The sequence below is a fragment of the Staurois parvus genome, unplaced genomic scaffold (assembly GCF_062004578.1).
Source record: "Staurois parvus isolate SC_StPar_1 unplaced genomic scaffold, SC_StPar_1.0 ptg000088l, whole genome shotgun sequence".
NCBI lineage: Eukaryota > Metazoa > Chordata > Amphibia > Anura > Ranidae > Staurois > Staurois parvus.
This window is the reverse complement of record NW_028317884.1, coordinates 1,660,313-1,686,510: the sequence shown is the minus strand read 5'-3', so window position 1 is coordinate 1,686,510 and position 26,198 is coordinate 1,660,313. Positions and strand designations below refer to the sequence as shown.

Sequence of the window (26,198 nt, the reverse complement as noted above, 5' to 3'; positions counted from 1 at the left end):
TAGAGGGTTCGAGCTGCAGACTAAAGCGCCACCATTGACAGGAAACATGTGACCTCCATTCCACCATTTTTTTTTAAAACTTTAATGTAACAACCAATGGCTTCAGACTGGAGCTCCACTCGACAGGACACATGTGACCTTCACATCCTCGAGTTGTGTCTTTCGCTTGTTTGTTGCATTAAAGTTCATTTTAAAAAAAAGAGAAAAAAATTGGAGTGGATGTTACATGCTTGCTGTCTAGTGGAGCTCCAGTCTGCAACCATTGGTTGTCAGTTTATATTTTTTTTAAAAATGGAGTGGAGGTCACATGGTTCCTGTCGAAAGTGGAGCTCCAGTCTGCAGCCAGACCCCCTTGCTAACTTCACCATTCTCTGATGGGACAAAGGAGGGAAACAAGGAAGAAGTGCAAGCCCTAGAGCAATTCATTTAATATGATTTAAAATATATGAAATCATTGCACTTGTATAACACAGCCTTGCCTGTGTCCCTGGCCCTCCCGCTAGAACCACTCTCCCTGAATGTCGGACCGTATCCGATCCTACTGACAGCCCAGTCCGAATCGTCATGGTGGATCGGACTGACACTCCATAGCGCCGGATACCTCATGACCCCAGCAGTGATGGGACCTGACTGAGCAGAAGCGCTGAAGAGTTCTGGATGGCACTCATTGGTTGCTAGGGACGCAGCGTCGCGGAGTTCATTTAAAAAAAAAAAAAAAAGGTGGAGTGGAGGTCACATGTTTCTTGTCGAATGGAGCTCCAGTCTGCAGCTATTGGTTCTTTGCTACATTAAGGTTCATTAAAAAATGGTGGAGTGGAGGTCACATGTTCCTGCCTAAAATACAGCTCCAGTCTGCAGCCACCCCCTTGGAGCAAAGTGTAAGTATCATAGAGATGACAGCATAGCTAGGATGGAGTCCCTCTGCGAGGAACGCGGGACTCTATGGTGATAACTGATCTTGCGGTGGGACGTGAGGTCCTCCGACTCTCTGGCAGCCAATGGGAGGCATGTACGGCTTCCCTCTAGCGCTGGGGGGTGTGGCTGGGCGTGTCATGTGGTCCTACAGTAGTATTGGGGGATTCGCGCATGCGTCTGGCGCTGAGCGACGCAGAGACCTTCAGCTGGGGACAGGTGACCGGGGCTGGGGTGACTTCGGGGTAGACTGCGAGACTGTGAGAGGGGACAAGGTTGGTCAGGCGATGGGCGCTCAGCTCTAGGCAGCCTGTGGAGGGGGCACCATGACCTGCATTTTGGGCCATGCTGGGACTTTTGGTCCACTCACAGCTGCCCAGACTGATGGAGGTCTCACATATGGTGGACAATACAGGAGTACATGGGGGGAGGTATGGTAAGAATGAGACCAGGAATGGAAAGATCCATAGACCTGGGAGGAGCCAGTATGTAGTAGAGGGGCCCCTCGGCTATGGGTGGGCTGTCGTGGAGGGATGCCCTGTGTCCAGGGATTGGGGGAGGGTTGTTTACACATCTGGGATATGGGAGGGGTCATCTGGGATGTCACCAGGCTGCTGGTGTGCTGATTTACAGGAATACTCCACCTTTCTCACCATGTTTTACATCACCCCAATATATAGAGCATATTCACACCTGAACCGTTCAGGAATGCACAACATGCTTGTGGCGCAATGATTTTTATATGGCGCCCCAAACTTGGGCAGTAATCCTGCGTTTTGTTGTGGTGGAGTGCAAAATGTGCTTTGCTCAGTGCCAAGAAAGGTACATGAGCCACGTTTGTTGTACGTATGGAAGCCCTTGCAAATGACTGGGCTACCCTATGCAGCCCAAAGGGGGATAGTAGCAATGCATCCCTCTGGAATGAATGCAGTCTAGGGGTGTAGTTAATGTGGTCATATTCCCCAACCTCTCCCCCCCCCCCCCCCCTTACCTGAATCGTAGGATGCTTCTCCCCACAAAGACGTGGTGTTTGCATCTAGCGTGGCGCTACCTGCTGCCCACATCATGCATTTACATTGATCTGTGAATGGGAAGACTACAAGTCTCATCCACCACAGTGGCAGAGGGGCTCACAGATTACCTCTTCACAAGTGATGTCAGTGTTCTTTTCAGGCTCATTTACACTTGTGTTGGGGGGAGGGGGGTGGTAGAGGCCCACGGTTGGGTTGCATTTTTACCGTCCTTCAACCACTCTCCTTTGGCTGGTGCTGCAGCAGTGACCAGAGATGTACACTTGCCACAGCCGCTATGCTTTGCTTCACAAGCATTGCAGGAATGTTACCCTCTATAAAGGGAGACAATACAGCTCAATACAAGAGGGATAGGAGGGCCTGATCCTGGGAGCTTACAATCTAGGATATCACGATTGGCGTGCTGTACTGTGAATGAGGCTGAGCTGCAACCATTTGGGTGGGGCTGCCCAGGATTTAGGGGGTTAATCAGGCATTGACAAGGCGATACAGCGCCTTCTCAACACTTGTCTATTGCTCTATGAAGAGCGATCTGAATGCGGATTGCACTTCAAAAAGCAAAGCAGGTGTAAATGAGGCCCTTAGGCTTGTTCACACTTGCTTTGGTCTCTGAAGAGCGATCCATGTTCACATCACTCTTCAAAGAGCGTTTGACAGGCAGTGTTGTGTCAGCTCCTTACCACCTGCTTTACTTCTAGAACCCCGCACTAGCATTGCATGTGGCTGCAGAGTGTCTCCATTCACTTGGATGCCTTGAGCTCAGCCGGTGCTACACTCACCGAAAGCGTCAAGGGGTATAATTCCTACCAGGGCATGTGTGCACCCCCAGCCGTAGCCTCTGCTTCTGAAGGGGGCGTGGTTGAGGGGTGGTGAAAATATGGCTCATCCATGGGATTTTACCACCCTGCTACTGTGAACATGCCCTTAGGCCCTTTTCACATCTGTGCAGTGTACACACTTTTTTTTAGGTTTGCTGGCAGGAAACTATTAGAAGATGCATTTTCATGAATACAAGTCCTGCATGCTGCATCTTTGATGGTCTTTCATAAAATGCGTGTTGTAATAGAGTTCAACAGCACACCTAAAAACTAGGGCCGGTTCACACTACAAAAACTCCAGATGCATTCCGAATACATTTTTGCTTACAGTTCATGCCACACGCAGCTCCGGTGCAGTTTTGATGCAATTTGCCATATTCCCGTATGGTTCTGTGCGGAAACAATGCAGCATGTTCTACTTTTTTCTGCATCGGAAACTGACTGGAACTGACTGCACTGGTGTGAACCAAGGCCATTGGAATACATGGAAAACACTGTGCATGCATTTTTGATGCAGAAAAAAGTGCACTGGACTGCATCTAGTGTGAACTAGCCCTTTGTCCATTGTTTGTCTCCTCCAGCCCCATAGTAGACGGTCTGAACCACCATACAGGCCTGGGGCTGGGAAAAGAGTCTGCAGGAACCTGAGCTTTGCACCTACCGGTATGATGCATTGATTTTTTTTTCTAATTAATGCAGGTGCATTTATTACATGGCTACAAAAGGTGGACCGTGCTGGGCTGGTTCTCATGTAAGGTTGGGAGGTGGTGAAACCCTGTGGTTGTGCCGTGTTTTTACTGATCCCCAACCACTATCCCTTTTAGCTGCAGAGGTAGTAACCTGGGGTGTCCACATGCTGCAGTCGCAATGCTTTGCTTTGTGGCCATGACACGCATTATACTTCTAATTGCTTGACTGCGACCCATTCAAGCTGCTCTACAAGCAGCCTGCATCCATGTGCACTGCAGTGATCAAGTGGTTAAAGCAGGCGGTGAAGAGGCGATACAGTGTTTCCTAATCGCCTTTCAAATGGTCTTTGAAGAGCAATCTGAACATTGATCGCTCCTCAAAGAGCACTGAAAGTGTGAATGAGCCCTAGTATATAGGGCTGATGGAAGTCAGTGTGAGTTATCCTTTTTACTATAGGAATGTTATATGTCTGGAGCTGAGGAGGGAGGGGTGTACTGTATGGGATCTCAGCATATAGTACATAGATGTACATACAGGTATACTAGTACAGTGTTTCTCAACCTTTTTTCAGTCAAGGCACTCTTTAAAATTATGGATAGTCTTGATGCAACCCTTTCTAAAATGTGAAAAACTACTCTAGTTTTATATAATGCAGCAGCATCCACACAAGTAGGACTCCCAACATTAGAGGTGATTTATTCTGCCAAAGCAAATACACTTCTGCACACTGGTACTGACTAGTATTCCAATGTTTCTCTTCTCCCTCAGTATTTCTCCATCACTGTGCTAATGTGACCCCAGCACTGACAGAGAGGGGCAGGAGAGGGTCAGACAAGGATGCTGTACAGGCAGCTGACATCCTCCCTATCAACTGATGATGTCATTGGTTGTCTGGATGCCAGCGGCTAGAAGGTTGTAATGGTGCACAATGAAAACCTGTGGCTTTGTGTAACTAAAAGGCAGACTTGTTCCACCCGCTGGCTTGTATACAAGTTTGGGGCAATTTTTAGACATTTTGCCAAGGCACCCCTGAAGAAACCTTAAGGCTGTACTAGTACATGGGGGGGGGGCACTGATCACATACGTATGGTTTAGGTCATCCTCACCTGGATGTGTGACATGCTTAATAATGCATTGCAGGTATAGTGATTGGAAATTGTGGGAAATGTAGCTATGGTTATGGTCATTGCTGTAGGTGAGCCATGGCAGGTCTGGATTTCTGTGCACAGTTGCCTTGTGGGGGGAATACTCTTTAAAGCCTGGAAAACTTGAAAATTATCCCTCGCACTGGGGGTGTGCCTGTACTGCAAGAGTTAATAGTTCATTTAGACTAGGGGAGCTGAGAAGCTCTTTTACTTAGCTAATCCTCTGCTTCCCCTGGAAAATGGCTCTCCCCCACACTTCGGTGGTGGACTGTCCCTCAGTTTCACCTCGTCTAGTACATGGATGTGGACCCTGCATTGGTCTCCATGACGTGAGGACCTTTGGAGAGTTAGGGAAAAGATGGAAATCTTCGTTAACAAGACTTCTAAAGGTCCTACATACTGCTCCCTCTCAGGTCTCTGGCCTAAAGGAACAAGCAACCCTTGCAATGTGGGCACAGCCCCACTGCAAGGAGTCATTTTCACATTTCCTGGAATTTGAGATTTAATGCAAAACTCTTTCTGAAAAAAGAAGGGGAAAGAGCTGCCTGCAAAAGCACAAAAATAATAATGCTTGCGTGTCCAGTGGGCAGTGCCTCAGATCTTTGATTTCTCTGAAGAGCTATGGAGGCTGAGGAATTCTTAGCATAGCATTTAGAGAGTTTCAGATTCCTAAGTGTTGTAGTTCTACCCTCCAACCTGAATGTTACTACAGGACACAGTAGTGACCTGGTGGGTGGAGCCACAGTGCTCATTGCGGGGACCAGGCATCCTAAACGCCATAAGTGTTATGCTAAATATTCTGTGGATCTTAAAGACAACTAAGACTGGAGGCACCACCCGCCAGACAGGTGAGTATTTTTTCTTCTGCACCTTTTTTTTATTTTGCAGCGACAGTGTCTGTTTTAGAAAGCAATAACCATAACAATTGGGCTTATGTTAGAATCTGAATCTGTAGTCGTAACCTCTTCCTGCCTAGCCCCAGCATCCCTCTAATAGGGCCTTTAGGGATTGGCTGATCACATGACCACTGTGATTAGCTGTCACATGATTGGAAGCTGGTCATGCCAACCCTCAATCATTAGTATGGATCAAGAGATGCCTTTGACAGCTGAATCACTGTGCTGGGCAGTGCAGTGAGTGTACTTTCATCACAGAAAGCTCTGCCTCCCATGGACACGTGTGGTGCATGGACGCTAAAGTCAAACCTTCTTGGCACATATGTGTTGCGTGGGCAGCAAGAGGTCAAAGTAGAAGGAAAGGCTAAACTCTAAACCAACTTAAATTTTGGTATTCCATTGCTTACCATCGCCCTGCGTGCATTTTCCAATAAATTGTAATATAAGTTCTTTCTTATTACACTTTTTCTATTCGGTCACGTGACCACAAAGCTCTTGCTTCTCTCTATGTAGCTTGTGGGAGGGAACTCCGTCCCCTGCCGACAATGCCTAGACGGAGCATTGGATTCTGGTGGGTTATGACACGGCTCTGTGTAATTCAGCCCCATTGTTGATTTCCACAATACACAGAGAAGCCTGTGACTACAGAGAAAAAGAGCAATGGGAAGGTTAGAGTTATAAATTGGTTAATAGTTTAATCTTCCCTTCTATTTCAAGTTGTAAATCTGCATGCTTATTGAAGAAAGATTTATACTTACCTTTGGATTTACCTTTACTTAAACCAGCCATAGATGGGTTGAATTGCGTCCGGTTCAGTAGGGACCAGCCAAGATTCAATCCATCAAAGGGCAGGCTGGTTGTACCAAATTCAATTCATTGATCGACATGGGTACAACCAGCCTGTTGGATTTCTTACATGTGATCACTGCCAGTGGCTATAACCGCTAGCAGTGATCATTGTGTTCTGCCAGCTGGGAAAGCTCCCTGCCAGCAGAACCCAATAACACTGCTGGAGGGATTTCCTCCATCAACACTGACTGTCTTGATGGGGGAATCAAGTGAATTTATTTCATTCCTTGCATGGTGGAAGGAAAGAAAGTTGCATAATCTATGGTGTCCTTTAAGCCCCATATATACGTTTAGAATATCGGACAAATGATCGTCCATTTTTTTTCCTCAATGTCAGTCTCTTATCAAAAGTGAAGAGGTTTCTAAAGTTACAAAAATTCCCGTACGACAGAATAAAAATTCGGAAGTGATGTAATGTATTTGTATTGCATTTCCAGATGAAAACTGTACTGGTTAAACGAATATCGTATCTGGTATCGTACCAGAAATATTTTCATGCTTGTCCCTTCAAGTAATTTCAGATGATTGCTGTGTGCGAACGATCAGATTGTCGTACGATTACTTTGAAAGCAGCATTTTTCGTACAATTTTCTGATCGTGTACACAGTTTAGTGTAGTTTGGATGAGGGGGACTTTTTTTATAGCAGTCCTCGGGCCCCTTCTCTTCTCCATCTACACCTCCTCCCTCGGCCAACTCATACACTCTCACGGCTCCAACTACAACCTCTATGCCGACGACACACAAATCTATCTCTCAACCCCCCACCTCACCCCCTCGGTCTCCGCCCGAATCACACACCTACTGAGCGACATATCAGACTGGATGTCGCTCCACTTCCTTAAACTGAACCTCTGCAAAACCGAGTTTCTTGTCTTCCCCCCAGCCCGGACACCACCCCCCATTGACTTCTCCATCACATCCAACAACGGCACCATCAAACCCGCCCTGCAGGCCAGAGTACTTGGTGTCATTCTGGACTCCAACCTATCCTTCCAGCCCCAAGTCCAATCTTTAACAAACTCGTGCAGACTCCACCTCCGCAACATTGCCAAAATCCGCACGTTCCTAACCCCAGAAACCACTAAACAGCTCATCCACTCCCTCATCATATCACGACTCGACTACTGCAACTCATTGGCGTGCCTCGCCGCTGGCTATCCCCGCTTCAGTCGATCCTAAATATGGCTGCCAGACTCATTCACCTTTCCAACCGCTCCATCTCCGCCACCCCCCTCTGCCAATCCCTCCACTGGCTTCCGATTGCGCAACGGATCAAATTCAAAATCCTAACACTGACGTACAAAGCTGTCCACCATACTGCCCCGAACTACATCACTGACCTAATATCCAAGTACCGCCCAGCACGCACACTCAGCTCCTCACAAGACCTCCTTCTCTCTAGTTCCCTGGTCTCCTCCCATGCCTGCCTCCAGGACTTCTCCAGGGTATCACCCATCCTCTGGAACTCCCTGCCCCAACCCATCAGATTATCACCTACTCTCCTCCCTTTAGGCGCACCCTGAAAACCCATCTCTTCAGGGAAGCCTACCCCACCCCCTGCTAACTTGCCGACCTCCTCCACTCTTCCTACCACTCCATCCCCCACAGCTATCTCCTCCTGTGCCACCATCCCCCCCCTCCTAGATTGTAAGCTCGAAAGAGCAGGGCCCTCAATCCCCTCATGTTTTGCATTGTATTGTATTGTTCTTGTTCTGTCCCCCTTTGTAATGTACAGCGCTGAGCGAACTATTGGCGCTTTATAAATACTGTATAATAATAATAATAGCAATCAGTGAGATCTGAGATGACTTGCGAGGTCTGATTGTTGTTTCCTTAAATCAGTGTTTCTCAACTCCAGTCCTCATGGACCCCCAACAGGTCATGTTTTCAGGATTTCCCTCAGATGAAACAGCTGTGGTAATTACTAAGGCAGTGAAACTGATCAAATCACCTGTGCAAAATAATGGAAATCCTGAAAACATGACCTGTTGGGGGTCCATAAGGACTGGAGTTGAGAAACACTGCCTTTAAATTCATGCTGATAACACGCTGTCATCTAGCTACTAAGTAGCCATAACCAGATCAAACATGGGCCCTGCAGTTGTTTACATTGTTCTTCCCTATAGGGCTCTGTTATGTGATGCTGTTTTGCACACTTTGGAGACCATAGGCTCAGTTCATAAAACATGAACACAAGTATAAAGGATCTTGATTTTCACCCAGGTGACTTGTTTTCACCTCTCATTGACCTCAATTGAAAATAACTGCCTTTTTTAACCACTTGCCCTCCTGAGGATTTACCCCCCCCCCCCTTCCTGACCAGGCCTTTTTTTGCATTATGGCGCTACGTTACTTTAACTGACAATTGCTCTGTCATGCAACGTTGTACCCAAATGAAATTTACGTCCTTTTTTTTCCCCCACAAATTTAGATTTCTTTTGGTGGTATTTGATCCTTTTTTTTTTTTTTTTTTTTTTTTTTTGTGCTATAAAAAAAGACCGACAATTGTGAGAAAAAAACCCCAATATTTTTGACTTTGATACTTTTATAAATAAGGACCATCAGGCCTGACGTATTGCCAAGTCGGATCACTTAGACTTACGTCGTACTTGTAATTGTGTTGCTGGCTAAAAATCTGGCAGGGTTACTGTAGTACTTGATTTCACATTGTCATTCTCTCTGGTCAGGAGCAGCATCACTCCTTGATAATGGAAGTTCTGCAGAATCTCCAGAGGTGGGGGAGGGGTTAGCATTTCACTGGTTTTGTCATTTGGCTCTATGGACAACACTATATAACAGGTATATGACTGCAGGTTTTCCTTCATTCCACATTGTTTTAAAGACTTTTAACCTATTACACATACAGTTATGTTATGCATGCAGCTTAGACTGGTTGGCATGCCTTAGGCTATTAGGTGGGGAGGGAAAGTGCTATGCTGAACCCTGGCAGAGCAATGGAGTAATCCTACTACTAAAATGAACTGGACTGGCAGTCCAACAGTCTTGGGCAGAGTACATCTTCAGAAGAGCTCCTTTTTAAGCCGTTTTTCTTACTTATAGTGGAATAAATGCATAGACATAGCAATGTACTGTTTGGGTTTATAACCAGGGCTGTTTTTCAGCAGGAATGCAGTTCCCAACACTTTCAGTTCCAAATGTATGTAATTGCAAGGGGTGCTGGATGGTTTATTGATGCTGGCTGCTGGGGGTCTATTGATGCTGGTGGGGACTTTTGTTGCTGCTGGGGTCTTGTATTGCCGGGGATCTATTGTTGGCATGGGTCTATTGTTGCTGGGGGGTTATTTTGTTGTGGGGATCTTTCGTTGGAAGGGATTAGTTAAATGGCACCGCAACACAGTTCTAAAATATTGCAGTTCATATGTGCTGAAACGGGATCCCCAGTATGGCAATCATGGTGGAGCTTTGCAGGAAATTGGGCATGAATAGCATCACAAAGCACATATTTATATACACTATATTGCCAAAAGTATTGGGACGCCTGCCTTTACATGCACATGAACTTTAATGGTATCCCAGTCTTAGTCCGTAGGGTTCAATATTGAGTTGGCCCACCCTTTGCAGCTATAACAGCTTCAACTCTTCTAGGTAGGCCATCCACAAGGTTTAGGAGTGTGTCTATGGAAATGTTTGACCATTCCTCCAGAAGCACATTTGTGAGGTCAGGCACTGATGTCGGACAAAAAGGCCTGGCTCACAGTCTCCGCTCTAATTCATTCCAAAGGTGTTATATCGGGTTGAGGTCAGGACTCTGTGTAGGACAGTCAAGTTCCTCCACCACAAACTCATCCATGTCTTTATGGACCTTGCTTTGTGCCCTGGTGCGCAGTCATGCTGGAACAGGAAGGGGCCATCCCCAAACTGTTTCCACAAAGTTGGGAGCATGAAATTGTCCAAAATGTCTTGGTTTTCTGATGCCATAAGCATTCCCTTCACTGGAACTAAGGGGCCAAGCCCAAGCCCTGAAAAACAACCCCACACCATAATCCCCCCTCTGCCAAACTTTACACTTGGAACAATGCAGTCAGGCAAGTACCGTTCTGGCAACTGCCAAACCCAGACACGTCCATCGGATTGCCAGACAGGGAAGCGTGATTCGTCACTCCAGAGAACACGTCTCCACTTCTCTAGAGTCCAGTGGCAGAGTGCTTTACACCACTGCATCCGATGCTTTGCACAGCAAGGTGATGTAAGGCTTGGATGCAGTTGCGTGGCCATGGAAACCCATTCCATGAAGCTCTCTAGGCACTGTTGTGCTAATATGAAGGCCAAACGAAGTTTGGAGGTCTTTAGCTATTGATTCTGCAGACAGTTGGTGACTTCTGCGCACTTCAGCATTCGCTGACCCCGCTCTGTCATTTTACGTGGCCTACCAATTCGTGGCTGAGTTGCTGTTGCTTCCACTTTGTTATACCACCAACAGTTGACCGTGGAATATTTAGTAGCAAGGACATTTCATGGATGGACTTATTGCTCAGGTGACAACCTATCACGGTACCACCCTTGAATTCACTGAGCTCCTGAGAGCGACCCATTCTTTCACAAATGTTTGTTGATGCAGTCTGCATGTCTAGGTGCTTGATTGTATACACCTGTGGCCATGGAGGTAATTGGAACACCTGAATCCAATGATTTGGAGGGGTGTCCCAATACTTTTGGCAATATAGTGTGTGTATATGTATATGTACACCATTATTGCTTCTTGTCAACCAATTCAGATAGAACATATGCCATTTTCAAAAGAAGAAAATGACCCATGAGGTCCTTTGTTAGGTTAGAATTCATTGTGACATGTTCATTTAGAGATACTTATTGGGTCTCATTAACCAAAAGGTTAGTAAAAAAATAAACGTCTTTTCTTGTAGCAACCAGATTCTTCCATTTTGTTTTAAAGTGTCAATCTGGTTGGCTGCAATGAGCAGGACAGGTTCCTCTGAGATGTTGATGGTGAATGAGGCATATTTACTCTGGTCAGTTTTGTGCAGAAAGTGTACTGTATGCCTGCTGAGTGGACTCTGATCTTTTAAATGGATTAGATCATCAAAAAATAAGAGGCTTATTGCAGACTATCTCATGTGGCGAGGAGGGATGGCATATCTGTACAATGGAAGCTGTCTTCTGTCACTTGCTGAATGCCATTAGTTAAGTGGTCATGTGACTGCAGCTTTCAGCACCTGCCATGTTTATGCACAGCTTAGGCTGTTATTCATATGACAAATATTTTTTAGAAGATGGGGAAGATACATTCTACTTCTCTGTAGACAAGTCACCTCTGTGGAGGAGAGGCAGACATTTTGGGCTTACTGAATGAAATCCATCAGCTGCTACTGCCTTTCCTGATAAGTCATGCTAGAAGGAAGGGATTTATGAGCTGTCTTGATATCCCATTCTCTAGCTTGTGGATAGCAGTTAAACCATCGTTATTTTCAGGGTTGAGAATTTAAAGCGTAACCCAAAAGGAAAAATGTATTGCTCCTGTGTGCTGGAGAGCCACACTTGGCAGTCACAGCCGCCAATACAAGTGCATCATTCATTTTCACATTAGTGGAGGTGTGCCACATGCGCAGGTACGCACAGTTGCAGAAAGCATTGGTGTTTACCCATACAGCCATTCACTTGTATTGGCAGCCGTGTGCAGCTCTCCGGTGGCACCAGATATCGATGGGGGGCTTTGAGCCTCAGCACACAGGAGCTACTAAGCATCCATGTTCATGAGGCCTAACTCTTAAGTATTTCTTACTCGTAGATTTGCAGCTTATTGTTCTGCTAATGTGCCATAATGTAGATAAACTATTAGAAAGGGGTTCCCTGGGACCATAACATTTCCTTCACGTTAAAAAGGTTAAAGTCTGACACAAAGAATGGTTAAATCTCTTTCTGAATTAATTTGCCATCTGTGTCCCATTGGGGGGATTTCCTTTTTTTTCTTTATCCAGACACAGCGGGAAGTGAGCGTAAATCTCTTCATAGTTCCTGTTCTAGTGATAACACAAAATGTTAGATTTCCTGGTATTGGTGGCAGTGGTCACCAGTACGAGTAAAGAGGGTAAGATCTTTTTGCTGCACCTTCAGGCAGTTGAAGGAGATAGCAACCTTGCTGTGATACAGTAAGCAAAAGGTCCTGTTTTAGCATTGGTATGTTTTAATGGTGAACCGTTTAAGAATGGTGGGAATACAGGTAAAGAGAAGTCATTTAACTGTCATTTCTTCTCACAGAGTCATGGCTGTACCACCAAACTACGCAGACCTGGGCAAGGCAGCCCGTGATGTTTTTAATAAAGGCTATGGTAAGTCTTTTTCAGTGTCAAGTGCCCATAGACAGCTGGCACTGCATAGAGGGGTAGATATATCAGTAGAGAGGGTATTGCCAACAGTATCTGTGCCCTGTTTACATTATAGTACTGGTACAGTGATTTTGGCAGCTGAAAGACACAAAATTAATTCCTTTTGTTGGGTTTTCATAATTCATACACAGGGAATTGTTTCTGGCATGATCCAGTCCAGAGATAGCCATTCCTAGTATGTAAACATTAGAGAAAACACAAATTGGTGTTGCCTGGCTTCTGTCACATTTATGTGGGATGATTACACTGCCAGATATCTAATGATGAGACCAGGGACATAGATTTATATATTTTGACACTTATAGGATTAGCTGATATCCACCCAATTTTAATGCATTTATTGAACTCTGTACTGACAGTAATCACCACTGTGTCTTGATCCTGGCCCCTACATCATGGTTGCAGTTGGTAGCACAATAGTGCATAGGGACTTTTTGTATATAAAGTATTTGTAAACCTCTTAAATTAGAAATGAACAAAGCATACCCTTTACAGTGTGTACGTCTGTCCAAAGCACCTAGTATGACTTTTTTATTCCTCTGCTATCTGCAAGATTCACTTCTGAAAGTCTATGCTAGAGGTGTCAAATACGGGCCACTTGAGCATTATATTTTCCCTCAAAGGGCCAGTTGTATTTGCAAGACTAAATGTCAAGAGCCCCCGCCTTACATCACAGTGCACCCCATTACCTTGTTCTTCTGCCAGGAGGAAGCTGGAGGAGGAGCAGTGAAGCAGAACAGGCAAAGTCTGGAGGGAGACCAGAGGAGTCCTGGATTCTGCTGCTGAATGTTGAGACCAATGGAAGTGGAGATGAAGGGGCGCTGCTCCTGCCACCTAGAGAGGCGCAGGATCTGTAGGAGGAATTCTGTCCTCTCTGATGCTGACTGCTGAGACAAGGTGGGGCGGAGTCCAGGGGCATGCCGCAGCTGCAGTAGGGGTGCAAAGGCCACATGAAATAGCCTGGTGGGCTGGATTTGGCTCACAGATCTTGTGTTTGAAACGTGGTCTATGCCCACACCAGACCATCCTGGGAGATGGTCCTTCCCCAGCATACAGATGATTGACAGCCTCAACTGTGCATGTTTCCCTGTGATACTATGTTTTGGGGGGGTTCATTCCCTCTGTTCATGTCTCAGATTGCACTCAGCTCTCTGTTGTGCAGTCTGTGATATGAGATCCCTGCCCTCTGCTGTCTGACACTCAGAAATGCTGTGTAAATTCTGGACTCTGAAGGCTCCAGATAAACAGGTACAGCTTATATAGGGGGATTTTCTTCATCTCTATGTATCACTTAAGGCTAGTCACTTCAGCAGGTAGGTTTACAATTGCTATGAACAAAATATGTAGTCATGGACTTTGTGTGGACATATAGAAGAGAAACTGAGTTTCTCTCCTGTTACAGGTTTACAGCCGTTTTAAGTGCATACTTACATGTGCTCAATCATTGAATTAAACTGAGACCTGAAGCTGCAGGCTGTATCAAAGGAAAAATTAACTTCTGTTGTTTTGAAACTGGAAATGTGATGGCTTTGTATTGTAGGGTTCGGTCTTGTGAAGTTGGAGCTGAAGACAAAGTCCTCCAGTGGGGTTGTAAGTGGCTCTCTGCTTATATACTGTTTTATGTATATCTGTCAATACGTTTTATTTGTAATATGAACTCTCTTCCTCCTCTCCATGCGGCCTGGATAAACTACAGATGGTAAGACAAAATAAAGCTCTTGCTTTTAGTAAGGGACTGGGGCTTAGTATATTGCTTTCCACCTTAATTTCTCTGCTGCCTAATAATGGTCCTATGCTACCACTTCAGATGGTGTCTTTTACCCACCAGTTCCCCCACTGCATATTACTGGAATTAAATATTTTAACAATTCTGCTCTATGGTAAATATGCATCTAATTAAACATGCGCAGCCACCACAATATTGCAGGCAACAATACATATACTAAAACATAAAGATGCAGCGCTTCAAATATCAAAAGATGCAATGTAAATAAAAGTCCAATTTGTATGTGAAGACAGAATAAATTCCTCTTCGTTATGACACTAATATTATCATGATGCTTCAAATTTGATCAAGAATAAGGGAAGAGTTCACCATCGCCAACGCCCAAAGAAATTCAGCCTCTTACCAGACCATATACACCCCCAAACGAAATGCGTAGGGAGGAGCCAGAGCGAGTGACGTCATTACATACTGGAACGTGGCAGCCATTTTATTGGTTTGAAACATATTGTTTCCTATGGTGACATGCTGTTTTATTATTTTCATTGATGTACGTTTGATACTACGTTTTAAGGCAAAAATATTTTATAAATTACTACACTAAGGATTTTTTTGCTTTTTTAAATTGGGACTGTCCTCTATGAGGATAATCCATTTTCTGCAGGTCTACTCTCTGGAGCAATTAGTTCGGAGCCATTTTCATCATTTTGAACCATGGTTTATTTTTGGGATCAATTCAGCGGATATTTATCCACTCATTACTGGGAGACAGCTTGATCCTTTTGGAGCTATTTAGCGTCCAGGTCCACATTTTGATCTTTGGGATTTCTGTCACATATTTTCACCCATCCGTAATTGGGGGTCTATATGGTCTAGTAAGAGGCTGAATTTCTTTGGGTGTTGGTGATGGTGAATTCTTCCCATCTTGATCAAATTTAAAGCATCATGATAATATTGGTGTCCTAACGAAGAGGAATGTATTCTGTCTTCATATGCGAATTGGACTTTTATTTACATTGCATCTTTTGATATTTGAAGCGCTGCATTCTTATGTTATTTATATTACTGGAATTGTATGTCTTTTAATTGGGTGGAGAAAGGTCTGGTGTGCTGGGTAATGTGTGTAGTGCCATTGGTGCCCCTTTGGGATCTGGAAGTAGCAAAGCTGTGTACTGAGGATGTCTATTGCATTGTGTCTCTGTCTTACAACATGTGAGGTGTACAAGCTGGCATCATATATAGGTGTAAGTACTAACGCTGCCAGTTGGATCGGGTTATAGATAAAAGCAGATTTCAAAAGTTGCCAGTGGAAAGGGTGGCAGGTTGATTTCAGACTGAGAATTAAACCCCTTAGTTCACAAAATGATTTGAAGCCATATTAAGATGATTAAGAAGCATTTGCCTTACAGAGCATTTGAGGTTTTTTTAATAACAGCGTTCAGATTGTAATAAATGTACAAGGGAAACAACTTGTAGCATCCAGATTTTAGTTTACTGCAATCAAGTAATTGATTAAATCTGTTGGTTGCTATGGTTGGATAGGTTTTGTATATCATTGCTCAGGGCACTACTTTATTGTATAAGCTCTTTGCTTTGTAGAGTAAAAAAAGTACTGACATTAGGCTCTGCTGGACACTCACACATTTGTTTTTTAATCATTCTACCAATTCCTGAAAAGCAGCCAAGATTACTTTGAGTTCCAGTTTTAGTGCATTTCTCCGTCTCTACATTTGCAGCTAGTTACTACTTGTGCAGGTGACTGCCCTACCAGAGAGAGATTTCCTAGCATGATGAAAGGTTTCTGTAACATACTCAACAGATTTACAATTCTCCGATGTCCTCTGTATTGCTTTTACTCATACACAGCTTGATAAATATAGTATGTATCAGGTGACATAGTGGAGTGTTTCCAAGGGTCTGTATATTGTTGCTTTAGTAAAACTGCAGAAATGGATGCAGGTCAGTTACAAGTAACATCTTTTCCTTCCTACTTTATTTCTAGGAGTTTACCAGCAGTGGCTCTTCAAACACTGACACAGGGAAGGCTTCCGGTAACTTGGAGACCAAGTACAAGGTACCAGATGCAGGAATCACCTTTACCCAGAAGTGGAACACAGACAACACCCTGGGGACTGAAGTGTCCCTGGAAGACAAGGTGAGCTATAGCACTTCTGTTTAATGGAGGAGGCAAGTATTACATGAGGAGTACAAAGGGTTAATGTCTTCCTTGTCTTAATTTGTATTTTTTACAGTTGGCTAAAGGTCTGAAGCTTGCACTGGACACTACGTTTGTACCCAATACTGGGTGAGTGGCACTTTTTCAAGAATAAAAGTTCTCTGTTGTCCATGGCATTGAGTTTAAAGTGGTAAATGTTTTCATAAGATACAACTACATAATTTACATGCTTTTTATATGTATTTTTTTAAAATAAATGTCCTGCTTGAAGCTTCCTTTTACAGTTGTCCCAAGGTCAAGCTGCTACATTGCCGTTATGTGCCACTGAAACCCAGGGCTGCTCTTAGAAACCACAGGACCCCATACAGCCAACCTGATAGGGTCCCCCCCCCAAAAAAAAAGTTTACTATGCTTCAATTTTAATAAATACAGTTGGTGATTGGTATTGAGCACTCATTGTGCTCATTCAGGAAAGGAAGGGGCTGGTAAATGTTACTTAGTTAGCGGACCCTTCCCCTACTCTCCATCCTGAAGGATCCTATTGTGTGCTTGCAGCTGCCAGTGGGCAGCACTCCAGGGGCAGGAGCACACAGGCTGGCCTGGGCAGCAGGGGGAAATGTATGGTGCACAGGGAGGGTGATGGGTGCATGGGGGGGGGGGTGAAATTACAGGAACTGATCCTCTATATAGCTCTCTGCAGCAACTGAAAGCCAGTGGGAGGGAGAGAAGAAGAAACCAGCTTTCAGCTGCTGCAGAGAGGGCCATACAGGAGATCGGTTCCAATAATTGCGCCCCCCCCCCCATGCCTATCACCCACCTGCTGGCCTGGGCCTTGTAAAGGAGGACCAGTGGTGCCCCCTTATCCACCGCCCTGCTGGGACCTATGGAATCCTGTAGTAGTCTCTTCAATATGCATGGTTCTGCTCTGTACTTCAATTCTATGTGCAGCTGTTTAGAACGCTACACACATAGCCAGCGTGAGAGGGACACAGAGCCAGCCACTGTCAATCACTGCTGTGAAGCAGGAGGAGAGACTTTGGCTTTTGCGTTGTCCCTTTTCCACTCTGGCTGTGCGTGTGGCACTCTGAATAGCTGCATGTAGAGCTGTAGTACAATGCAGGAGTATGCATGGTGGGGAGAATTCTAAAGGTCTTCACAGATCCTGCCAGCACATGTGAGCTATGTTATTTTTATCAGATTTTGAAACACATGTGGACTCCAAAGCAGAGTTCCAGCCATTTTTGTGTTTATTAAAAATAATCAGCTGCAAAACTGTAGCTGCTGACTTTTAATAAATACACACTCACCTGTCTCGGGGTCCAGCGACGTGCTCACCCGTGCTGTCCCTTCTCTCCTTCTTGCGCCGGCATCACAACTGTGGGCACCAGGCTGCGACAGCACAGCTGGGTGCCCACTGCGCATGCACGAGTTGCGCTGTCTATCCTGATTGGTCCGGCACTCTTCTGGGACCTGTGAAAGTTCCCAGACTACGGGAGGAAGGAGGGGGGCAGAACTTCCGTCTCACTTCGCCGCGGTGAACTGAGCCGGAAGTGGGAGTGGGTGCCTGTCAAAACTAGGTATCCGCTCCCAATCCCAAATATGGCAGTGGTGGGGGGGGGAAGGAGGCAAACAAGCGGAGCTTCCACTTTTGGGTGGAACTCCGCTTTAATATCACTATAAAACTTGAAGGTTTTTTTACCTTCATGCATTCTTCAATGTGCAGCTTCCCCTCAGCCCCCCTGTTATACTCACCTGAGCCCAATCCAGATCCAGCGACGTGCACAAGAGCAGAAGCTCCCCTGGGTCTCTGCCACCTCCTTGGCTGAGACACAGCAGCAGGAGCCATTGGCTTTCAATCACAGCCAGTGAGGAGGGAGCAAGGGGTGGGTCTCATAGAGACCCATAGCATGGCTCGGGAGCGAGCACACATGAGTGCCCCCAGAGCAAGCAGCTTGTTCTGGGGCACTCAGGGGAAAGGGGCCTGGAGCGTCGGCAGGGGACCCGAGAAGAGGAGAATCGGGGCTGCTCTATGCAAAACCATTGCACAGAGCAGGTAAATATGACATGTTTGTATAAAAAAAAAATGGAACCTTTACAATCACTTCCTTAGATGTAAGAATATAAAAAGAGTATTTTCTCTTTATTTAGTGACCAGACTAGATTGATGTGGACATTTACTTACATGTAGATAGCATTCTGAATCAATACACATTTGTGCCTTTTGTCCCAGGGACATACAGAATTGTTTATTGTAACAGCACACAAAATGGCCGCATGTGTGTGAACAAGTAAAGTCAATGTGCAATATAGTTAACTGGTTTGTGTGTTTCAGCAAGAAGAGTGCTAAGTTGAAGACCTCCTATAAGAGAGACTATGCAAATCTGGGAGTTGATGTTGACCTGGACCTGGCTGGTCCTACCATCACTGGCTGGGGAGTCCTGGGTTACCAAGGATGGCTGGCTGGCTATCAGATGTCCTTCGACACTGCCAAATCCAGATTGGCACAGAATAATTTTGCCCTGGGCTACATGGCAGGAGACTTCCAACTGCATACAAACGTGTGAGTGTTATTTACTGCTGCGCGTGAACGCTACTTTGTGATGGGAATTGACCTTTGTAGTTCAGTTGTTGTAATGTCTGTGCTGAATGACAGTCCTCTGGTTCTTTGTCACCCAGGAATGACGGCACTGAGTTTGGAGGATCTATCTATCAGAAGGTCAATAAGGATGTGGAGACCTCTGTGAGCCTGGCATGGAGTGCAGGTAGCAACAACACACGCTTTGGCATTGGAGCCAAGTACCAGCTGGATTCAAACACCACCCTCTCTGTAAGTATCCTATTTACTTTATGTGGGTACTGATATTTCCTGTAATCCCTGTCTTGCACAGTTTCAGGATTGATGTCTGTGGAATAAACCACTTTGTAATTTCCTAAATCCAGGACTTTGCTAAGAATTGGAGAGCAACATTAGGCAGCTATCAGTAGTAAAGTAATTTGGCTGGAAAATGGGAGGGTGGTGATTTAGAACTCCAGTGCATCTGTTGGGGTTTCTTCATCATTCAAATGTTAATTTTTTTTTTGCTGGATTGCAGGGTAGTTACAGCTTTTCCAGCATCTTTAAGTGGAACTTAACTCACAAAGTGAAGATTTGTTCTACTATTGGGGATAGTGCTTAGGTAGTACCCTACAAACATCCTGGTATGTAAGTATGCCTAGACAATTATTCATTTACAGCCTCATAGCCGCATTTCTATATGAGTTGTAAGGCACTTCTGTGTCTGACTGCTAGAAGATTTGCAGTGAGATTTTGGGATATTACTGCTATGCAGCTCACTAATCTCCTTGCTGGGGAGCTCTGACAGCAGGAAGCAAAGTCCTGCTTCTACCAAGGTGGCCGCTTCCACACAGTGCAGAAGATTGCATGGTAGATCAGTGATGAAGAAAAATCAGCTGCAGGGAGACCCAAAGCAATAATGATGGCTAGTTCTTTGCACACTGCTTTCCTTTTAATGGTCATCAGTTCCAGAGTTAATTTCCTTACTTGACCCTTGTACTGCAGCTGAGGCTGTGTTTTGTTTGCTTTGTAATATACCAAGCAGAGATGTGTCACAGGACTATACAAAAGCCTTCATATATTCATGGGACAAGAGGTGAATGTCACACAGGACAACCATTTTTTTTTTATAGATCTGCACCTAAAAAACAGCCCCCAACCTACTCCAAATTTTGGATATAATTGGTGGCAACATAATTTTTTCTCTTTTTTTCTAGGCCAAAGTTAACAATGCCAGTTTGATTGGAGTGGGCTACACACAGAGCTTGCGGCCTGGTATGTGCTGGCTTTCCTCTTTTCTTGTTCATTTGTGTGTTTCTGAAGTAATCTTATGTCTTGAATTGTTTTGACTCGCTCTATAATAATATAATTCAGGGGTGTGGAAATTTTTGAAAAAAACTACTTGTCCAAGGACTAAATCTGGGTCCCAATCTACTTGTCCAGATAAAAAATTTTTTTTAACAAAAATCTGTATCTAAATCTGAGGTGTTTTTAGGAATGTGTGGGGCTTTATGGCAACTTAAACATTAAATTTTTTTAACATTGTGCTGTATAGTTTCTCCTCCCCTCCCTGCCTGTCTCCAGCACCGCACCTGGGGACTAGCAGGGAGGGAAGAGACCTTGCAGTGTAATGAGCACTGATTGGGTGCTCCTCAGAAAAGGGGAGTGTCGGGCTTATCCTTTATCCCTTTCGCTGCCAGAGCCGTTTTTGTGTTTGAAGATTTTTCATTTTGGGCTTGAAGATTACAAAAATCTGCAAACATGATATTTTCTGAAAGCAGAGATCCTAGAGAAAAAAATAGTGGTAGCACAATATTACCACAACGGTCTAGAAAATGCAAAATGTCAGTAAAAAATACACTTAAGTTAATTTTAGGGCACAAAACAGCAGTAAATTATGCTATTTTTTGGTAAAATGTAAAAGATGAGGTTACACCGAGTAAATAGTTATTCAACTTGTCAAACCTTAAATTTACATGCACTCGTAAAATGGCAGCAAACTTCAGTACCATATATTTTCTATAGGCGACCCTTTTAAAGTCCTTATACAGTGAAGGAAATAAGTATTTGATCCCCTGTTGATTTTGAATGTTTGCCCACTCACAAAGAAATGATCAGTCTAAAAATCGAATGGTAGGTGTATTGTAACACTGAGAGACAGAATAGCAACAAAAAATTCAAAAGAAATGCATGTCTAACAAATTAAGCACTGGTTTGCATCTTCATGAGGGAAATAAGTATTTGAACCCCTATCATTCAGCAGGATTTCTGGCTAAGAGGTGTCTTTCATACAGGTAACAAGCTGAGATTAGAAGCATTCTCTTAAAGGAATGCTGCTAATCTCATTTTGTTACCTGTATAAAAGACACCTTTTCCCAGGAGCAATCAAACAATCAGATTCCAAACTCTCCACCATGGCAAAGACCAAAGAGCTGTCTAAGGATGTCAGGGACTAGATTGTAGACCTACACAAGGCTGGACTGGGCTACCAAACTATCGCCAAGCAGCTTGGTGAGAAGGTGACAACAGTTGGTGCAATCATTCGCAAATGGAAGAAACGCAAAACAACTGTCAGTCTCCCTAGGTCTGGTGCACCATGCAAGATCTCACCTCGTGTAGTGTCAATGATCATGACAACAGTGAGGAATCATCCCAGAATTACACGTGAAGATCTTGTCAATGATCTCCAGGCAGCTGGGACCACAGTCACCAAGAAAACAATTGGTAACACACTATGCCGACAAGGATTGAAATCCTGCAGTGCCTGCAAGGTCCCTCTGCTCAAGAAAGCACATGTCCAGGCCCATGTGAAGTTTTTGCCAAAAAGTCCCCTATGTGATTTTTGGTGACAGGTTCTCTTTATTGAGACATCCAGGGTCTAAAAGACCATGCATGTCTCCCCTGATTGTAATACAGTGTACATCACACTGCATTACATTATTTCTGTGACCGGGGACCCAGAAGTGACATCATAACGTCACTTCCAGGGTAGGACAAGAATGGGAGGGGAGTGGACGTGTCTGCTCTCCTTCCTCCTTTCTAGCCACCGGTGCATGCTGAACCAGTCCCAGGCCCGCAAATGGGCAGGAGGAGTCCGACAGACATGGCGGGCGGAGGTTTGCACGGGAAGGGACGGAGGCTGACACCGTAGTGGGCTGTGTGAAAGCAATCGGGTGGCAGCGCAGCTGCCCGAATGCTTTCACCTGACAGGTGAGCCCTGCTGCTTGCCCACAGTAGGGCTGAAGGTTGAAAAAAAAAAAAAAACTACCTGCCCGGCGCTTAGAACTACATGTCCCGGGCGTCAGGCGATACAAATTCAACATCCCTGTAATTGAGGATACAGGAACATTTGCTGTGGTTTACATTTAAAACAAGATTGTCGTAGTTGTGCTGGTATCAGCGAAGCTTTGCTTTGTTCATTTTGCGACTTTTATGCAAACCTAGTACACACTAATTAATGAAAGCTGATATAAGTCCTTTAACAGACTCTGTAAACAATTGGAAAAATGTCTGATAAAAGCACAGAAAAAATGCTTACTTTTCAGCAGTTTTCTTCTCCATTATTGTTTTTTATTCACTTTCAGTATGCCTCTGTAAAAATAACGACTTCTTTGGGATAAGTCTGTTCCCTAGCGCACATTTCCCCTCCCTTCTTGCATGTCATAGATTTCTCTTCTTCTGGGAGTGTCTAATTACTGGCTGTGTTGGCCCAGCTTTGCACCACTACAATACTATAGAGTGTCACTTGATTGACAGATTGACATTGTCTGCTGCCATCACATCCAAAATGGTAGACCCCAGCAGCAGTCTTGAACCTTTTGGATGTCTACACAAGGGAGGCTTTACAAGTAATTAACATGCATAAAGTAGAATCAAGTGGTAGTAAAGTCATTTTTTTTAAACTTGTACCTACACGCGCATGTGCAGGCGTAATGTCATCGCAGCTCGGTCAGTCAGAAGGCTGGAGCACGCAATCCTGGAAGGAAGAATGGGTGAAGATTGAAGCCTTGTCAGCAGTGACACTGGAGGGTTTCGTTTTACGTTAAATACTTAATAATATGCTAGTATGTGACGCATACTAGCACATTATGCCATTGTCTTGCAGGTTTAAAAAAAAAAAAAAGCCATGGTTTACTACCACTTTAAATGTACATATAACTTTATGGTAAGATTTTTGTTGAAGTAAATGGTCTGGTGACAGGGTCTCTTTAAAATCAGGCAGGAAGCGGTGCCTGCAATATGCCTCTAGGATTCTGAGTGCTCTGGATATCCCTAGACTTGGGGATCTCTGTACATGGATGACCGCTTCCTGCTGTGAAGTCAGCCTTGCTACAGAAACCAAGATCTTATTGATAGCTGCGATCATCACTTTTCAGTTCTTTTCACATTAGTCTTGTTAGCAAATTGTATTTAAAATTTAATGAAGCAATATACTTCGTAATGATGCAGGATGTTTCACCATTGTGCTGGTTTGAACTGGGAACAAATAAACCAATAGAACTTTTGTGCTGCCTGTGCTTACTATGTCAGCCATAGTGATAGAGATGAATACACATTATGGCCTCATGCACAGAAACAAATGCAGCTTTTAGATGCATTTTCAGTTTTTTTCTTTTTTTTTTTCTTTTAATGCCTATGAAGGTAGCTGCATTTCAGCCAATGTGTCCATGCACAGTGGAGTTTTAGATTTGTATTTTAGAGCAGTGTTCAAGGGGGAACAGAGAGGAGCTTACTGGCATAATTTATGCACATACGTGGCTAAATCCAAATAAAGGTTTGTAAACTAATTTCACCACCAGTTATATTATTTGCTGGGATATGCATTTATTCTGAGTTTATGCACATACACTCCTAAATGTCATATGCTTGTAAATGGGCATAATTGAATGCCAAAAGGAGCATTTTTATTTTTTGCTGGATTTTTCTGCCAGCTCCTAGCAGAAAGAACAAGCGTAGATAGAAGTATGCCTAAAATGTATGATTACCAATAGACTTGTGAAGCACATGAAGGGCAACATTAAAATCAAAATATCTGATGAGCACTTTGAGAATTGCTACTGCATCCATTGAACTATATATTGATGTGTTAGTTTACCAAAAACTTTGTCAGATATTGCACTAGTTTTATGTTGCCCTCTTTTACATGTATAATAAAAAATATTACAAAAAAATGAAGTTTTATTACTCAGGGTAATTGTCTATATCAGTGATCGTTCACTGTGCCCTGCTCATCAGCTATCCTTATTGTTCGTGTATTTTATGTGTGGCCCAAGACCATTCCTCTTCTTCCAGCATGGCCCAGGAAAGTGAAAAGTTTGGACACCCCTGCTTTTAAAGCATGCCTATGGTCAAAATGTAAACTCCTATATTCATTTCCACATTGTATTTCAATTATTTTCAACCTACTACTAATAATCTAAATGATCGTGTGTGTATCAACACAAAGTTTCAAACTTAATTTGCGTCCTTGCATTCTGTGACATGTAATCACTATGTCCTGTGTGAGTAGACACTGCTGTGTCATACATGTCACAGAACCTGCCTTCTAATTTTCGGAGGAGTTTCAGGAGGTACAGTTGGTACAGGAGTTGCAGCTTGCAGGCAGCAAGGTACCATAGAAATGGAAAGTAAACAGAAGAGGAGAACTGCTAAGCATGTAGGGAATCCAGAAAGTTGTGGCAAGAGATGGCCAGCAGAGAGGCAGCGCTCACAACATGGAAGGAGATTTCAAGTAAGCGTATATTGGATTGTCAATAACTATTATTTGTAATATTACTATAATGCTGATGTTAAAAAAAATGAAAGCATAGTCTGTGACCTTAGATTTCCTTTAAGTACACCCGCCATCCAGAGTTTCTCTTTTATTGCAGACTCTGAGGAAAGCTTATTGTAGGTACTTTGGGGGGAAAAAAAAAAAATCATATTCTGTGTGTCAGCTGTTTTTTTTGCAGGGTTTACATTTCCTGCGGTTATGACTGTGAGTTACTCTGGATCTGTTGTGCGCTGCATTTTATTGTGAAAACACAAATATGTGAACTACAGTATTATGTATTCTTCCATTATAGAAATGATGAAAAATCAAAAATAGTATTCTCACTATATGCATTATCTTTTAAAACATTATGGTCACTTTGATACCATATTGTAGTGACACTGCATCACCCAATTCTGGTAACAAATAGGTGTGTGAGGGAGGGACTGCTATCTGTCACTTGAGGGTAGTCCACAGATTTCCATTTTAACCAGAAATTATACTTTTATTTACAGGTGTGAAGCTGACTGTCTCTGCTCTGATTAACGGGAAGAACTTTAGTTCCGGAGGTCACAAGGTGGGCTTGGGCTTTGAGCTGGAAGCATAAGGAGGTGTTTGTCATGTGAAAATCCTGGAGCCCCAGCCCTTCTTCCCACAAGAGACGACCACAAACCAGATGTGATTCACTCGCACAGAGCATGAGATGTACGAGCAGTGCCAACGGCCCCTTCATCTTCAGAAGCTGCGTGCAGAGGTTGTGGAGTAGTGTTACCCTTTCCACAGCTTCAGGAGAGGGTAATACTGCTCCAAGGTTGTCACTTCAACATCCTTCTCTATGACAGTCTGAGATGTAGAAATGGCCATAAATCACCTGATGTCCCTTTAGGGAATTAGGCTGGTTCTCTTGAGTAGCTCTACGGAGATCACAATTTACCCCATTCCTCTGATCTGTATTCCAGCAGCATCAGGCTGTTATTTGCAATGTACACTACAGTTTACCGTAAGAAGCCATTTCCATAGTTCCCAGGAAATTCTACATAGGTGTTGAGCTAGTTGTCTGATTGCAGTAGGTGGGTCTTGCCCCTCTGATAGTTGCTTTTACAATGAAGTTGTAGCACTTTGTCCAGGGCAAGGCAGAAATTCTGGCCAGGGTCCTGTCTATAGCAATGACAATGCTGCTCATCCTACTACTGTTCCAATAATGCACACCCCATTGTCGAGAGTGTTATCATGAAGTAATTTAATATTTGAGATATTGTAATAAAGATGGCCACCTGCACACTGGAAAA

General features: G+C 44.1%; 1 protein-coding gene across 1 annotated transcript; it reads left to right on the top strand.

Annotated features, from left to right (window-relative positions):
- The first annotated feature begins 1,045 nt into the window (after positions 1 to 1,045).
- VDAC3 (voltage dependent anion channel 3) lies at positions 1,046 to 26,198 on the top strand. Its single transcript, XM_089670249.1, has 9 exons — positions 1,046 to 1,131; positions 12,577 to 12,647; positions 14,245 to 14,294; positions 16,430 to 16,582; positions 16,680 to 16,732; positions 18,936 to 19,163; positions 19,280 to 19,430; positions 20,375 to 20,432; positions 25,425 to 26,198. The coding sequence occupies exons 2-9, from the start codon at positions 12,581 to 12,583 to the stop codon at positions 25,514 to 25,516; spliced, it is 852 nt and encodes a 283-aa protein (XP_089526375.1). The 5' UTR covers positions 1,046 to 1,131; positions 12,577 to 12,580; the 3' UTR covers positions 25,517 to 26,198.